At 38.7% G+C, this 17,673-nt stretch overlaps 1 protein-coding gene across 1 annotated transcript in view; it reads left to right on the top strand.

Moving 5' to 3' along the window:
* Positions 1-16,904, top strand: part of LOC107113840 (dedicator of cytokinesis protein 1-like) — a gene marked incomplete at its 3' end in the record, with an annotated part of 83,772 nt that extends 66,868 nt beyond the window's left edge. The window contains exons 2-5 of the mRNA XM_015415232.1: positions 5,167-5,250; positions 12,714-12,754; positions 14,347-14,402; positions 16,808-16,904. Of these exons, the coding sequence (XP_015270718.1) occupies positions 5,167-5,250; positions 12,714-12,754; positions 14,347-14,402; positions 16,808-16,904 (278 nt within the window). The remainder of the gene's footprint in view (positions 1-5,166; positions 5,251-12,713; positions 12,755-14,346; positions 14,403-16,807) is intronic.
* Between the last annotated feature and the right edge of the window lie 769 nt (positions 16,905-17,673).

Below are 17,673 nucleotides of genomic sequence, written 5' to 3'. Positions count from 1 at the left end.
CAAACATTACTAAACATCACTTTCTTCCCAACAACACAGAAAAACCCTGCCCTTTACTTAGCTTGTAAAAAAGAGAAAAATATACACTTATCGTTACTTACACTCCTATCCTATCTGTATTGAAAATTACTTCTACTATCTTTAGAACTTTTTTATTAAAGCTTCCAAACATGTCAGTGATGTGTAACATTGTTCTAGCTTCTCAAACATTTTACTATCTTTATTCAATTCCAAACCCTCCTAATTGCATCCTGTTTCGATCCTATCTGTATTGGAGATTACTTCAACTACCTTTAGAACTTTTTATTAAAGCTTCCAATCATACCAGTGATGTGTAACATTATTCTAACTTCTCAAGCATTTTACTATCTTTATTCAATTCCAAACCCTCCTAGTTGCATCCTGTTGGTTTTTTTATATATAGGGACATCATAGAGAGAAACACCATCTTAACTTTTTATGTAGTTTTTTCCTATTTTCATATTTCCCTTATACCCATTAAATTAATTTACCATTTTATTAGCATTTAAATACCACATTTCCATTTAACTCTAATCTTACTTTACCAACATGCACACTACCATCTTTTAGCAATAAACATCTCCTTCTTAACATAAGCACATAAGCACAGACCCTCTGACACTTCTCTTCACAACCTCTCCTTTTACATCACCCTCCTTTTTTATTTTTCTTTTAACATTTTCCTTCAGAGGTTTACCATTTTTTTAATTATATGACTGTTAATTCTTTGGACTATTAACTCTCTCTTCCAAAGCTGTACAGAGGCTTTACATTCCTTTAACTCTCTTTAGAATAGTTCAAAATTCATTATCATATACCCACAAATCCTATTAATACCCCAATTAATTAATTTTTCCTTTTAATCAACCAACTTATTCATACTACTTCCAAATTCATTAACTAACACCTATCATTCATATAATTTGCTCTCCCCATTCATAAATTCGTAATCACCCCTCTCATTCTTACAGTCAAACATAAAATTAACCTTTTCCACCTTCCATTTCCATCTCCTCCAAATTGATTATCTATCACCTATCATTCAAAATTCATTACAATTTACCCACAAATCCTATTAAAACCCCAATTAATTAATTTTCCCTTTTAATCAACCCTTACATTCATACTCCTTCCAAATTCATTAGCTATCACCTAGCATTCATATAAATTTAGTCTTCCCATTAGTAAATTAATAATTTAATATTTACTCTCATTCTTTCAATCATACCTTATAAAATTACTAACATTGTATATAATAAATACTAGTAAGTAACTTTAACCGACTGACACCACTACAAATGGAAATACATATTTAAAGTGATTTGTTGGGTCTTTTTCCCAAGTAATCCTAAATTTAATATTCACTCTCATTCTTTCAATTAAATCTTATAAGATTACTAACAATGTATATAATAAATACTAATAAATAGATTTAAACAACTAACAGCACTACAAATGAAAATACATTTTTAAAGTGATTTTTTGGGGTCTTTTTTCTCAAGTAATCCTACATCTGAAAAACACCAAACTTTCTATTTTTATACAGTTTATTTTTCTCTTTCCGCCTCTGTCTTCTGTTCTTCTGTCTCAATCCTTCTACTTGGCTACGATCTTTACACATCTTTTGACCACCTAGTCTTTCCTTTCTATATTTCCATCTTTCCTCTTTCCATAATTTACTTCCTTCTTTCCTTTTCCTCTCCCATTTTTTGCCTCTTTTGATCCTTCCCTCTCTCTTACTTCCTGTTTTTTGTCTCTGTTTCTTCTCTTTTAACAGTCCTTTTAACAGTTTTATTGTGCCTCTGGCTATTTTGTTACTTAGTCTCTCTTTTGTTCCTCCAAAAACTACGCCGTCTGTAGTTTGTATTTTTTCCGGTTGTTCTACTATAACAATGTCCCCTTCCTCCTTTTGGTCTCTTTGGGCAAGTTTTGTCCCTGATTTTCTCTTTCTCCTTTTCCATTTTCAGTGCTTCGTAATTTCCCCAGTATTTATTTACATGCCTCCTCACAACCTCTCTGAACAGCCTCTTGAATTGTCTCTTTCAGGGCTTTCAGGAAATCTTCCATCTTCATTTAATAAGCTATGTCCCCTTTTCCCCTCTCTGCCAGTAATCCAAACCAACACGATACAATGTAGCTCCTCTTCCCCCCGAAATAATAGAAAAAACTCACAGTCTCGTCCATTTCTTTCCCGGCCGCTTTTTTTCTCCGCGAAGGACGTGATTCTTTTTGGGGGTAGCTTCTCTTTACTCTTTCCAGCTTCTTTTCTGTGCTCCTGTATCACTGCCAAATGTTGCTGCCAATTGTAATCCTTTTATATGTTTAAATAAAAACAGCGGATGGTCGCGTCTAGTGGAGCAGGCTGGCGGCCATGTTCCTCCTTTCCAATCGCCTCGGCGTTGGGGCTGTACTGGACACCCCCCGCCCTGCTGAAAGCGGGAGGGGCCAGAAAAATGCCCCTTGCTCCAGCTCCCACCACCGGGGTGCTGGTCGAGCTCTCCTGACAAGCAGGGGGCTCGAACGAAGCGAAAGTGGTTCGGGCGGGGACGGAGCGTTCCATGCTCCCGCCCGCCTGTCGACATGCTGTACCGGACTGGGTTACTGTTTTCGGCTACATAGTGTTCTAATAGTATCCCATTGGCTATTTAATTCCAGATTGGGTGACTTCACCCCTGTGATTTGTCAAAGAGGAAGGATAATGAAGCAGGCAGGGAAACAATGGTTCCAAACAGTAACAGGGGGTTAAATTGACATATCCTATTATTTGGCATGAGAAATTTTCAACTACCAAAAGATTAATGAGAAATTACTTGACTATAATAAGATGCTGCATTTCTTTCATCATTATCCACACTTGATTCCTAGTATAATTTTTTTGAGGGGGGATGGGTGTGTGATGATACATACTATATATAGTTTCATGATTAGTATTCTCTTCTTTTGTATGCATACTTCTAAAGTCAAGTTTTAGTGGAGAGTTGTACAATACTTATTTGATTAAACACCTCTTCTTGTAAAAAAAAATTGTTCTAAGGACATCTACAATGGCTTATTGATAGATAAACATTCTGGTAGAGAGATATGATTTGAACAGCATTTACCTGTTGTGAGGCACTTTACTGAAGTGATGGATATAAGAAGCTGATGGAATTCATATGCATGGTGATGAGGCTGTTGGAACCTTATTAAACTGCTACTGTGCAAAGCAAAGTAAAAGGCCTTTGTGCTTAGAAGACTTAGAAGCCTAAAGATAGAAGACAGTAAGATGTCACAATAAGTACATTACTGATCCTGAAAGCATCTGAAGGTCAAGACATTAATGTCACAATTCATACTGTCTGCTTTTCATAAATAGTCTTTCCTAATGAAGGCTTTGTTCACACAACTTTACATCCCCCCCCGAGAGTTAAAAGGTATACATTCAATACAATTCCACCTATATGTGTTCTTTAAGATTCATGTCTCCCTAGATAACATAGGGTTTTTGTGTTTTTTCCTTTAAAATGTTGAGGGTCTTTTAGGCACTGCCTAAATAATTTGAATCTGTTTTTTTATAGACATTGAATGACAAAGTGGCATTTTGTTATGAAACGATACTTGGACCTATTTCAAACTTGTACTGGGCCTATAGAACTTTTTAACCCACAAGCATTTTTATGAGCCCACTTACCCACACAAAGCTTATTTTTGTCATTTTTGTCATTTTTTTCAATGTTTTTGTAATTGTCTTTTTGCTTGGAGTAATTCTTCATTGCCATGGACAGCTAGGAAAGTGCTTCATTAAAAAATAAAATATATGCTCTTCTTTATGACTTAGGACCTCATAGCAGTTCAGAATATATGTAACTTGAAACATGTACCATATGATGATCCATTTAAATGACAATACAAATAATATTAGTGTTTAAATAACTGAAGTATTTCCATTGAAACATCAGCTACAGTTCAGTATTTTTACCCAAGTAGAAAATGCTCTCTTCGAGAACAAAGGTTGTAAGATGTGTCTGAATGCCAGGAGATGGTCTGACTGCCTATGGTGCGGCCACTGAGAAGGCCTTTGACTGGTTGTTTATTGGCCAAGTTTCAGATAGTGGGACTACCTGAAGTAAGGCCTGCGTAACTATCTTAAGGCATGTTGAAGAACATAAGGGAGTAGAAACTACTTCTGTTAGTGGGAATGAGACCATATTTATAAGCCTAGTATATTTTACATATTTTTTTCAGATGATGTGATGTTATTGTTAATGAAACTGCCAACAAAAACTGTACTTGCAGCATCATAGTCTTTATACATGCAGCTTTATGTCCTTTGCAGTTAGAGTCAGCTCTGCCCTCCTCAACCTCTCTTTGGGGCAGGGGACTTCAGTGGCACGAATCATCCTATGGTTCCCAGCCTCTAGGTGGAACTAGGAGACCTCCTGGAATTACAACTGATCTCCAGAGAAAATGGCCACTTTGATGGGTGGACTGTATGGCACTACACTCTGCTGAAGTCCATCCCCTCCCAAAACTCCAACCTCCCCCTCTAATATCCAGGAGTTCATCATAGTCTTTATTTATACATACGGTTTTATTTCCTTTGCAGTTAGAGTCAGCTGTGCCCTCTCAACCTCTCTTTGGGGCAGGGGACTTCAGTGGCACGGATCATCCTATGGCTCCCAGTCTCTAGGTGGAACTAGGAGACCTCCTGGAATTACAATTGATCTCCAGAGAAAATGGCTGCTTTGATGGGTGGGACTGTATGGCATTACACTCTGCTGAAGTCCATCCCCTGCCAAAACCCCAACCTCCCCCTCTAATATCCAGGAGTTTCCCAACACGTAGTTGGCAACCCCATCTGCTCTCTTCAAGTAGCCATCCTTTCAAGTGGCCATATGTGTCAGATCCTCTTTTGACTTGGATATGCTTGTCATTTGGCAGCATATTGGAAAGCCACTGTAGATTTGGGGGCACAATGGAAGTAAGGAGAAGATTAAATTTCTCCCTAATGGCTTCAAGTAGAAAGGAGATGGTGTGTTCATCATCCACTTGCCAGCCATTTTGGTGCAGCAAATTGCTGACAACAGCTCCTAATTCTCTAGTTTGCATCACTGGTGGTGCTACTAAAACCCTGATTTTCTTCTGTCTCTTTTCCCCTTATGCTAGCTTTCTACAACTATGATGCCAGGGGGCCAGATGAACTGTCTTTGCAGATTGGAGACACAGTGCACATACTGGAAACACATGAAGGTGAGTGAGTGGTACAAAAGTTGTTTTGCTATGTGTTATTTGCATAGTAATTATTGTGAGTATATGGGTGAGTGAATATATCTTTCTGTTTTAGCTACTCAGTCCTATTTTGAAAACAAATGAAGCACTGAAGAATTTAAATGGGCACAAAATTAAGTCACCATTTTAAATGAGAATAAATGTAGTGCCTAATTAATAAGTTTTTCAAGATGCATCTCTCTTTTTTTTCTTTGCAAGAACAAGATTTATATTTGTGTGGCTTAATTTATATGGATCTCTGGTAGCGATGGCTGAGCTGTAAGAAAGATGATAGATGTTCCAAGGTTACCCTCAGATAGTATACAGGGCCCTTCTTTTAAAAGGTGTTAAATCTCCAGTGCTGAAAATATAAATGATATTTATCTTCTAAATTACTTATAATCCTGTGTACAATAGTAGTAAATGTATCTCTGCTTGTTCAGTCCTTTTCAAAAACAATCTTTTTTATTTTCATCCCCTCCATTGTTAGGTTCAAGTGAAGCAGTATTAGTATATTATAACAACACTTTAGATTTTTACACCATATTTAACTCTTACCAGTATTAGTTTTGAGCATTTTGTATACAGCCATGAGGAACAGTAAGAAAATATTTAGCTGTTATTTGTGGCTTCCATGCAACACAGATGTTGTTTGCTTTCTTTTATATGTGATCTGTTATCAAGCACTTTTGTGTGCATCCAGACATCAGTAGTGAGGAAGGCTGAAATCCAAACTGTTGCAGGTGCACAAGCTTTATTGACAGCACAACCCCCCCCCATTCCTCCCCAGACTGGAGCCTTATTCTCTTTCTCATCAATATGTATGTTTTCTTGCTCTTCCTCTAGCTTTTCTTCCTCTGACCTTTTCAGACCCAAATAAAGGATGCAGTTGCACCGTTTCTACTGACACTTTACAGCCCTAGAAAGGCTGCTTGCATAAAATGCATAGCAGGGGGTCTCTATCACAGTTGATAGCAGGAGGTATGCCCTTCCTTTCTCATTTGTTTGTTAATTTTAAAAGTCAGATGCTGTTGCATGCCTCACCACCACAATGACATATGCAGACTTGTGTAGCGGCGTAGATTAGACTTTGGGTCTCTGGCAAGCAAATGTAATTAGTAAGCTTCTGTTTGTCTTAGACAGGGATCTTTCTTGGACCCAATATCACCTGAAGGAAGGAAGAAGAGGTGAAAGTATCCAGTACTAGTTGGGATGTTTTTTCTATTCTCTACCAACATCAATTGGTAGCTAGTGTACAGTGGCAGTGAATGTATACTAATTTGCTGGTGTTCCAAGGGGGTAGTCACAACCAGTGGAAAGAAGCTGTTCCCTGTAGGCAGTCACACGGTTGTTGTTGTTTTGAATGAAATGGGAGGAGTTTATCCCTCAGTCTTCCCATTTCATTCAAAATTCAAGAGTCACAGTTTTGGCCATGTCTGGGTAGCAGACAGGTGGTCAACTGCACTCATGAAAGACCACAATGACTTTGAGGGTGTGCCTGGAGAGGTATTTTTTTTCAGTCACTGTCAGGAACTGAGGTTGGGCTGTCCTTTCTGGATGAGCCTCTCTAAAGATTCACTCTCTGGGAGGGGAGGAAGGATGTGGGGACTCTGTTTCAGCCAGGAGTTTCCCCCTGTCCCTCCTTCTGAGGCAGTGGAACAGCATTGGAAGCCACTGTCTCACTTGACTCCATGCAACTATTGTCCAGGGCGAGGGCCTTTACTGTCATGGTGCATTGTAATAACTGACTGCATAGCTGGGAAGCACACCCAGCTTCCCAGGCTCAGGTAGCTAGTGTTCCATTCAAAGCCTCTTCAGGATGCCATAGGCAAATATCTATTGGATAACAAGGATAAGAGGAAGGCATTGCCAAGGCTCAGGAAGGGACCACAGGACAAAAAAAAGATGTTTGTTTCTTTCACAATTCCAAACCCAGTACTAGTCTGGCTCGCCGCATAACTTATTTTGTCAAACTGAGCCATTGTGAGAATGTCATCAGGACTAACACTGAAGTAGTGGTACGGTCTAAATTAGGAATTTTGCTCTTGCACTTTAATTGATCCGGCACTTTAAGAAAATGAAAAATTGATTGTTTATGTATGTTTTATGTATGTTTTAACTGTATTTTTATGTATGCATTTTATGTAAGCCACCCTGAGCCTGCCTTGGCCGGGGTGGGGGGGGCGGGCATAAATCGAACAAATAAATAAATTGCTCCAGATCTTTTTGAGCTAAGAGCTAATGACGAGCTCCAGATCTTTTAGAGCTAAGAGCTAATGGCAGCAATCCAGGTCCTCTGCAAGTTCCAACAAGCTCTCCTCTCAGCCCAGAAGAGCATGAAAGAAAAGCTTCTCAGCCTATCACCAGCCCCCTCACAGCTTCTCAGGACGTTGGAGGCTATCTGTTGCTTTTCACATATATCTGTCAACAATCCTTCTGTGACCAGTTTATTTTGGACACTGTCTCCAAGGATTATTCCCTGGAATTTAAGGACTTGCTCCTAAACAAATTTATGCAAGTTCCTGGGTTATCACTTCCCATTGAAGTATTGTCTCTTTCTCTAAGCCATAGGCAGCTTTACTCTGTTTAATTTAATATAGGTGAGTTCTTTATCTCAGGATCTTCTGAATTTAAAGTTTGATGGAATATATTAGGTTGGATTGCTGGAGATGCACTTGACTCAGTCAGATTCTAAAATATTGATGACTGGTACTTTCAGATTTTAAATTAATGTTCTTAATCACCTAGTATTTAATTCTCTTCTCCATTCACTAATTAATAATGTCTCTTTGAAATGCTGAAAGAAACATGTAGGTCAACTTTGCTATGCTATTCTCAATCAAGATGATTAAGCTTGCCAGCAATGGTACTTCCTATATAGCCGCAGAAGGCTTCTTGTAGCTTTTGACACCACAGTTGTTAAATCACCTAGTCACTGACATGAGGGTGACAATATCCATTTATGAGGCTGTATTTTATTTAGTAGTGCCAATCATATATGCTGTTTTGCTCCTCAAGCATTCAAAGATCAAGCAAGTAAACATTTAGAAAAATAATACAAAGTTAGACCATGGATTCAAAATTGCCATTCAATTTGGTTAATTGCACTTTTGAAGAACCAAGCACCTAAGAACTGAATTTTGATGCTGTCATCAAGAAAATATGTTTTTCAGTTCAGAACACTGGGGCTAATTGTTCTCTTGTCTTAAGGCAGAAGAATATTTTAGTTAATAAATTTTAGCAGAACAGTGAATCATGTAGCCACCCTGAGCTGGCCTTGGCTGGGAGGGCAGGGTAGAAATTTAATAAATCAAATCAAATCAATCAATTTTTGTATAACTTGCTAGCATCTTTCACTGATAACAAAAAGAATAATTTCAATTGATAGTCTGTAATCCAATGACAATAATTTTTTGAAATAGCCTTGAGCTCCTTGGGAGGAAAGCGATGGCGAACCTCAACAGCATGATAAAAAGTAGAGACATCACCCTGCCAACAAAAGTCCACATGGTCAAAGCAATGGTATTCCCAGTAGTCATGTATGGCTGCGAGAGTTGGACTATAAGGAAGGCCGAGCGCCAAAGAATAGATTCTTTTGAACTATAGTGCTGGAGAAGACTCTTGAGAGTCCATTGGACTGCAAGAAGATCAAATCAGTCAATCCTAAAAGAAATCAACCCTGACTGTTCCCTGGAAGGCCAGATAATGAAACTGAAGCTCAAATACTTTGACCACCAAATGAGAAGGGAGCGCTCACTGGAGAAGACCCTGATGCTGGGAAAGATTGAAGGTCAAAGAAGACGGGGACGGCAAAGGATGAGATGGTTAGACAGTGTCATAGATGCAACGAACATGAAATTCAGCCAACTTCAGAAGACGGTGGAAGACAGGAAGGCCTGGCGGGATCTGGTCCATGGGGTCACGAAGAGTCGGACTTGACTGTGCGACTGAACAACAACAATTAAAAATTACTTTATTGCAGTTTTAGTCTACTTTAGTCTACTTTAGTCTACTTTATTAAAGAATGATGGAAGAAATATGCTCTTTGGAACCACTGTGGCCCAGCATACCAATAAGCTTGAACTTGGGGACAACTGAGTTCACATTCTGTTTCAGGTACAAACTTACTGGAAGACTGTGAAAAGACATGGCAAAGGCCCTTGGTATGCAGAACTGGAATTATAATGGTGTGTCTTTGCAGTTGGTAATTAACAAAATTAAACATTTCATCAAGCATTCTGTATAATTATTTTCCCAAAAATCCAGGAAGAGAGACCAGTAGATGAACACAGGGTGCTGTGGGTATAGTCAAAAATAGATGGTACCCTTTATTACTATTTGTATTGTATTGCCCATTCTGGACCCATTTTAAGTGGCTGGATTTGGCTTGATATCCATGGAGAGAGTCTTTCCCAGCTTTGGCTACTAGATGCTTCTTGCAACTGTTTATTAGAGCTAGCTTGGGATCATGCTTCAAATTAATACACTTGTGATCATTATAATTATTGGAAGCTTTTATCCTGTTAATTAGTTGTTCAGAAAATACCGGCTTCTCTGAGGTAATGGATAACAGTTCAAATCATTCAGTGTTAAATTAGGCAAGCTTCTTGTTAGGTGGCCCCAAATAAATTTGTTGAAAATCTATTCACTCTTTTTAATGACAGTTAAATTGGAGAAGAAAGTCTTTTCACATTTATTTCTATCTGCAGTTCTGTTTAACAGAATAGTAGATAGGCAAAGAGATCCTTCCCTCAGGTGTATGGCAATAATCTCTTTTACTTGAGGCAGGCAAGCCCTCTGCATTGCTTGCGGGGGGGGGAAAACTGGTCTAATTTGAAGAAATTAGATGTGCTGAAACTGTGTAGTCTTTTACCATCTTTGTTATAACATTTGTCTCTGGCCTCTCCAGAGGATCACGGAGAGAAAGGACCAATATTTACTGAGACTGACATACAGAACAGTTTACAATGCAGGTTTGCTTGCCAATTTTGTGCTGAATTGAGTACAGTTTGTATGTGAGATCCCTCCCAATTTGCCTGGCACAGTACCATCACTGCATGTCAATGCCTATTGTGTATGGGATTTTTTTAATTAAACAGTCACACTAAAACAGAATGGACTTGGTAGCAATAAAAGCTCGTATTGCTGATCGCTTGCAGATGTGTTGTGTGTGGGGAAGGGGGCACAATGAATGAGAAATTACCTCTGTTTGCCTGGCATGGCATCCTGCCTCCACAAATGTGAGAAATGTTTTGATGGGCTGAAATAATTATACTACAATAGGGCTGTCAGTGAGGAAAATCTGTATAGCTAGCTGCTAGGGTGGGGGTAGGGGAAGAGATGCTTCTTGCTCATTCATGTTGAGTGTTTTGGAGAAGGGGCATATATTTTAACTGTGGTAGGCAACGTAAAAAAAAAACTCCTGTTAAAATGCATTTATTTAAAAACCCACCCAGTCATCAGTAAGTATCTTTGTTTTGTCATTTCTGTTTTTCTAGTCTGTTAAGCAGGCCAGCATAGTTAGTTATCTGCAGTTTCTGTCTTTCTGGGCAGGCACATTAGGTAGCTGCATTAGGCAGCACTTGATAGGTCATCTTGGGATAAATAGGTAGAATATAAGCAGCCTGTTGGATCCAGAAGCTGTATGGGTGTGAGATTTACCAAAGGAATATGGGGTGAAGAGGTGAGGATCCCAAAAAAAACCCTGTGTTTTGAATGAAGGAAGCCCTGTTGGTACCACTGCAAGGTGAAAGGGAAGAGATTGCTAGGTCTGAAAAGTTGCAGTTGAAGTCACACTCGCAACTGTGATGCAATGGGAATGAAGGATGGTGGATACAGTACATTGCCTTGGAAACCACAATCCAAAAGCTAACATAACTGCTTAGCTTTACCCTCTAAGTGGCAGAGACTGGGTCTCTGTGGTATCAGATCAGTGCTCCGGCACTGTTCATCCAACCTCTACAAAAAATGCTCAAGTTGGTTCTGGTGGAGACCATTAATATTTTATACTCCTAGTATAATGCCTTGAATTTGATCACATGTGGAATATGGTTCTGTTGATCTCGTCTGAAAATGGAAGCAACAGTACTGAAAATGTGCAAAAAAAGCAACTAAATGGATCAAGAGGCTGAACTCTCTTCTACAAGATAGCCCCTTCCCCCCACAACTAAAGGCAGCTAAAAGGAGCTGATCAATGTTTACAGTAATAAGAACAAAACTGGGAGAGTGGATGTAATGTTAGAACTCAGGGTCACCAAATGAAGGACAGACTTTATAATCAATACATCATTCTGTGGAATTTACCACCACCTTAGAGCGAAGGGCCATAGATCTGTGCTTTGCTTGTAGAAGGTTCCAGGTTCAATCTTTGGCGTTATATGGGAAAAGATTTTCAGTAGCAAGGCTGGGAAAAATCTCTGGGGCTTGGGGAAGTGCTACCAATCAGAATAATGAACAGCAGGCTAGATAGATGGTGGTCAAGTTGTAAAGTCATTTCATTTTGTTCAGAGTCTACCTCTTAATACCAAAGCCTGGGGAAAATTAGCAGGGGATAGTTTCCCTGTCAGGCTCTGCTTATAAGTTTTGCGTTGCATCTGGCTGTCTGATCTTGGAAATGGAGAAGTTATACTTAATAACATTTTGCTTGATACAGAAAATAAATTATGCTCTTGTAAGTTAAGTACATTGGTTCAAAACTAGTCAGCATTTAACAAGCATAATATAGATATAGATATTAAAACTCTAAAAATATGTACATTTTAAAAATTGAATATATATGGCTGCTGTGTTTAAAAGCAGATTAGTGCATTCTTTAATAAGATATTTGTGATTAAGCTAAAAAATTAGAAAGGTTTAAATTTTCTAGTTTTTGTCGCCTGTATTAGGGAGCTATTGGTGGAACATATTTGTTGTCTACTAAGAAATTTCAAATCTTCTTTTCTTTTGGCAAAACTGCTGTAGTCAGTAGGATTGTTCCAGAATAAAGTAGTTTAAATAATTCTGTTTGTTTTTAGGAATCACAAATTATCTTTTGAAAAGTCATTACAGCGGCCTTGAAATTATGTGATGCTGTAAAAGCCCTCTTTAACATTAGTATGTTCTCATGACAGCTTATAATTTTATGAAAGGTTCAAAGTAGAAGCTGACATGTACATAAAATATTAAACTAGGTATGCAGAAATAATTCACTGTTTTGTAAATATTATTGAATGTTCTATTTACGGGCAGCAAAACTGGAGTATTAACTGCACCGTGCATGGACATTTTATAAAGCAGGACACCTCTTGCTTTGTTTTTGTGCCAGCGTTTACAAAAAGTGGGCTTTTTTAAAGCAAAGGTTGTATAAACTGTAATAGATCTGTATCTTACATTGAGATCTGCTTGAATTGTGGACAAGCTGCTTCCAATTAGCTAACAATAGTTTATTAAGAAATTCTGTCTTCTAGGTTGGTACCGAGGCTACACTTTAAGAAAAAAATCTAAAAAAGTAAGTACTCTGTTTCCATAGTAACTGAGTGTATGTGTGTTTTTGGAATTTCTTAAGAGATTCTATGCTCTGTTGAAAGTTCTTATTGAAAGATAAATTAGAACTTATGTGAAATACATGTTGAAGTGTCTAAATGCTGATGAAGTTGGCTTCCTGTTTTGTTAAAATAATGGATTACTCATAAAATGAAATTGCTTCTTGAAAAGTGATAAGCACTCTTATATTTTCTGCCATTCTCTGGAAAAATGACTTGTTGATTAGCCTGTAGACATACTTAAATTTTTATTTGTTTACAGCCATCTTTATAAGATGGGAACGGTGTAGTTAACATTTATGGTAGCTTTGAACTCTAATTTTAATAGCTATTTAAACAAAGTTAAATATTTTCTCTGTCTGAAGAAAAGACTGTCTAGCTCTTAAAATATTTTGATGATGGCAAAGGGTTACTTATGGGATCCAATTTAGTTGACTGAACTCAGATCCTGTGGATTGACTTTGGTGTTAATCTCTTAGAGAAACAAAGATTCAGTAGTTCTTCAGGTGTCTGTGCATCTGAGTCATTCACACATGGAAGTCATCTGTTGTCATATCTTATGAAGAGCATGTTGAGTCTGCTGACCATTTTGTGGTTCTTGTGAACTAAGACCACAGTCTAACACATTAAAAATGGCTTTCAAAGGAACTTAATTGTATGTTAAGTGGGATACTAGCCTGTGGCATACAGTACCGCTTTGTGATTGAATTCCCTTTTAGGTAATCTGCTTGATAAGATTCAGGAAGAATCCAACATTTATTTGAGGAATTCTGTTTAAAGCCAATTATTTTAATCTTTGGTCCTCATGGTAATGGGGCTCCACAGAGCTGACAGTTACAAGGAGGCTGCTTGAGAAACACAGCTCCAAATCTCCCTTGGGCACGTGGAACTATTTGCATGGTGTTTTGGCTCTGGCCTTGATCTTCCAGCAATTCAGACACATATTGGGTCATGGTCTGTTAAACTCATATACATAGGCTGCTTGTTTAGACTTTGAGAAGACTTTTGCTATCTTGATTTGGGTGTATCCTGGTCTTGTGAATGGGTCAAGTTTGTTTAAAATAACATTGAGGCAGCCATTTCAGCTTGTTGTAGCAGAGCAAAAAATGAGTCCTGTGGTACCATGAAGATTAAGATGGGCTCTAGCCTCAAAAACTGTTATTGTAATAAATCTGTTTATCTTTAAAGTAGTGATTCCCTTTTTGGTATGATGACCCAGAAGTCCCAATTTACTTGGTATGATGACCCACTAACAAACCCCCCAGAGCATGCACAAATCAATAAAACTACACAAGCCTGGGACTGACTTACACAGGCTTCATGACCTGCTTTTTGGGGTTGGGAAGCTCTGCCTTAAAGTACAAGTAGACTGCATTTTGTTCTGGGTTAAGTATTTTCAAGTAGAATGAGCTGAATATCATTAAGCAGTTGTTAACATCTTCTAAAACAAAGGGAGGATGAAAATGTAAAAGGTAAATAGCATTTGCAGAAAAAACCCCAAATCTAAATATGTTTATAAGACTTTATAATAACCTATGAATTCTCCTTCCTGTTAAAGGGCATATTTCCTGCTTCCTATATTCAGCTTAAAGAAGCAATAGTAGAAGGAAAAGGGTAAGTTTGGGGCTATAATGGTTAACAGATGAAAATTATAGTGGTCTTTTGCACTTATTAATGAATAAATATGGATGTAGTGGAACCAGTGGTTAGCATGTTGGGAGATTCAGCTTCCTTTTTCCTCCCATACATTTTTATTTGGTTTTAACATGTAATAGGGTAGGAAGGGTGCAAGGGATGGGATAAGACAAAAAGGAGAAGTTCCATCAAGTTTATAAAATAGCTGTTACAAATTTTCCGTCTTAATTCTTTGTTTCCATATCTCTTTCGTTTATATATTTACTAAAGCTAGTGACGCTTAATTAATTCGCTAAAATCTTCTATAGTGATTCCTGAAAAAATCAACCTGTACAGTTCAAGTTGGAGTTTCTTCAAGTTTATAAATTATATTAATTGTTCATGGTCTTCAAAGTTTCTTTCCACGCAGTCATAAAATGTTATCCAATTATCTCTTGCTTTTTGTTTACTTCGGTCTTTTAACAAATCCAACAGTATATCCATTTCTGCTGTTTCAATTTTTTTTGTCAAAAGTTCATTTTCCGTAGGTATCTCTGATTTCTTCCAGTACTTAGCATAAAGAATTCTTGCTGCCATGACTATATGTATAATTAAGTGCTTAACTTTCTTATCTTTTACATCAGGCCTAGGGAGATCCAGCTTCCAATTGCTATGGTAGCTTGCTGATTGATCATGGGCCTGTCATACACTTTCAGCCTAACCTACCTCACAGACTGTGATGATAAAATGGAGGGAATGAGAATGATATAAGTCTTTTTGGGTCCCCATTGGGGTGAAAAGTGGGGTATAAATTAAGATAAAAAAAATTTCTGCTTTCTAAGATCAAGGTTGGGCAGAGAAGCACAAGGATGAGGTCAGTAGATAGTCCAGATTTATGTGAATCTTAGAGCCTTTTAAAGGGACAGCATGAATGCCCACTCACTTTGTCAATATACTGTGGAATATTACCCTAACCTTTAGTGTCTCAGAGATTTCAGGGGGTGTCTTGGTGAAGTCAGAATAGCTGATTAGACTGCTGGGTCTGTGACCTTTTATTTCTGCCATTTTGTTGGAAACGGCAGGAAAGGGCTTACAGAGAACTGTTCACATGACAGGCTTCCATAGAAACAGCTTCCCCAAAGCAAAAGGTACTCATAAAAAGTGTTGGTGAGGCAGCTGGGCAATGAGAGAGATTAGTTGGGTACTGGGTAGGAAAGGTGGAGGACAGAAAACATTATGTTCCAAACCAGATGTTCTTTGCAGGTACATAAGCTCTAGTTATGTGTGAACAAAGTGGTCCACTCTATTCAAGCGAATGGGGAGAACGCACTTGAGTGGGATGAGTATGGTATGCACTGTGGCCTGAACTGGCAGCTTTAGTTTGAGGCACAGTACATTTGGAGTGAAGGATGACCCACTGCTTTTCATGACAACCCATTTAGTAATGGCCGCTATAAATGCATATTGACTTTTCCAGTCTCAGTTTTTAATAGCATTCTGATACAGCTACTGTGCCATGTTTTTCCTGATACAGCAAAAAATAATGAAGGGTTTGATGCCCTCCAGCAAAGATCTGGTACAAAGAGTATTTTTCCAGATCAAGAATCTTTCATGTACGCCTATTCTGCCAGATCTTATATTATTCTGTACATAGAACAACTCTATTTCAGCTTCTGATGGTGCTCTGTTGTCCTCATTGATTAACTTACAGATATTTGGGGCTGTTTAGGAATTCAGTATGCAGTACCCAATTACCCTTGCAACTGAATTAAAAGTCAAATGACTGATACTTGGGGAAAAATTATGATCAGATAGACTGTAAAATTGACAAAAACTTTGTTAGGTACAGGTCTGAATTTTAAAAACCTATTCTCTTCTGTCTGATTTATTTTTATGCTCTTTTAAATATGTAAATTACGAAAAGCACTAATCATTTGATTACTGCATAATAGCATGTTCCTGACTGATTGCAGAGCTCCTTCAGTTAGGGCTGTACTCCTGACATAGTTTGTGGTGTATCTGTTCTACAATACTTAGGTGATGCATTATTTAAATATAGTAATTTAAAGGCAGAAAGACTAAAGACTTGTAAAACAGTTTCTTGTGTCTTTGAAACTTAGCACTGCTGGAGTTGAGCAGCTGAGCAGTCTTCTTTGTAGTCACATGTAATGTTCCATTGGCTTTTCTGCTTGAGTGATGAATGCAAAATAATTATATATATATAAGGAATGTTATATTAGATACGATTTATAGGTTGTTGAATCTGAGAGTGGAATGGGTTATCTAGAATAATAAAGCATTTTAATATTTGATACTTTATTAATTGATGCACTGCTTGTTAGTAAATAACTTTCTCTTTGTTCAATGAGATGATATTGATTATTTCAAAACTCCTACATTTTTAGGCAACATGAAACTGTCATACCTAGCGAACTACCACTCATTCAGGAAGTTACCACAACACTACGGGAATGGTCTACGATATGGCGGCAACTCTATGTTGTAAGTAGCTTTTTTAAACAGAGTTGGTGGGGGCTTGGTGCCCAAGGCTTCTGGGACTTCTGGACACTCGCCAGCTTTGATAACCTGACTCCACATTAGAAGAAGCAGCAAGGCAGGCTAGGCATACAAGAAGGAAGGAGGTGTGATGATTCACCTGGGCTCTGCTGACAAAGTGTTGCTGATCATCTGGGCTCACCAAAGTGGAACTCTGCTGCTGGAGCCCAGGAATGAGGCATCCTCACGACTGCGAGTCTAGCCAGTATCCAGTGGGACTGGCAGCGGGAGCCAGGCCCAGGTGGAGAAAAGGCAGCATTGGCTGGGTCCAGTCAGTGGCTCACCTGGAGAGGACCAGGCACATGGTGGCATCTCCTGGTAGGGCAGGGTATCCAGAAGGCCATGGCAGCAGGATGAGCTGGACCATGGAGAGGGGAGAAGGGGTTGATGGGAAAACCCCCATCAGATCCAAGTTGTTTGATTGGCAGCCAAAGGAGAAGGAAGGGAGGCTCCTGAAGAGCAGTGAAAAGGGCATGGGAATGGCAGGGGGATGGAGCAATCTTCCATTTAAAGAGGAACTCTCAAAGGACTGAGGAAGAAATGGGCTGGAGGGCTGCAGTTCTGTTGAGCTGGCCAGCCAGGGCGAGGGAGGATTTGGGTACATTTTAACCGCTCCCTGGCCCATTCTGAGGCCAGGGTAGTCTTTGGAGCTCAGGTTGCACAGTGGCAGAGAGGTAGCAGGAGGAGCAGGCCACACCAGGGCCACACACTTGGT

The sequence above is a fragment of the Gekko japonicus genome, unplaced genomic scaffold (assembly GCF_001447785.1).
Source record: "Gekko japonicus isolate JY-2015 unplaced genomic scaffold, Gekko_japonicus_V1.1 scaffold210, whole genome shotgun sequence".
Lineage (NCBI taxonomy): Eukaryota > Metazoa > Chordata > Lepidosauria > Squamata > Gekkonidae > Gekko > Gekko japonicus.
Note: the sequence above shows the minus strand (reverse complement) of the source record. Positions and strands in the feature narration are given on the sequence as shown.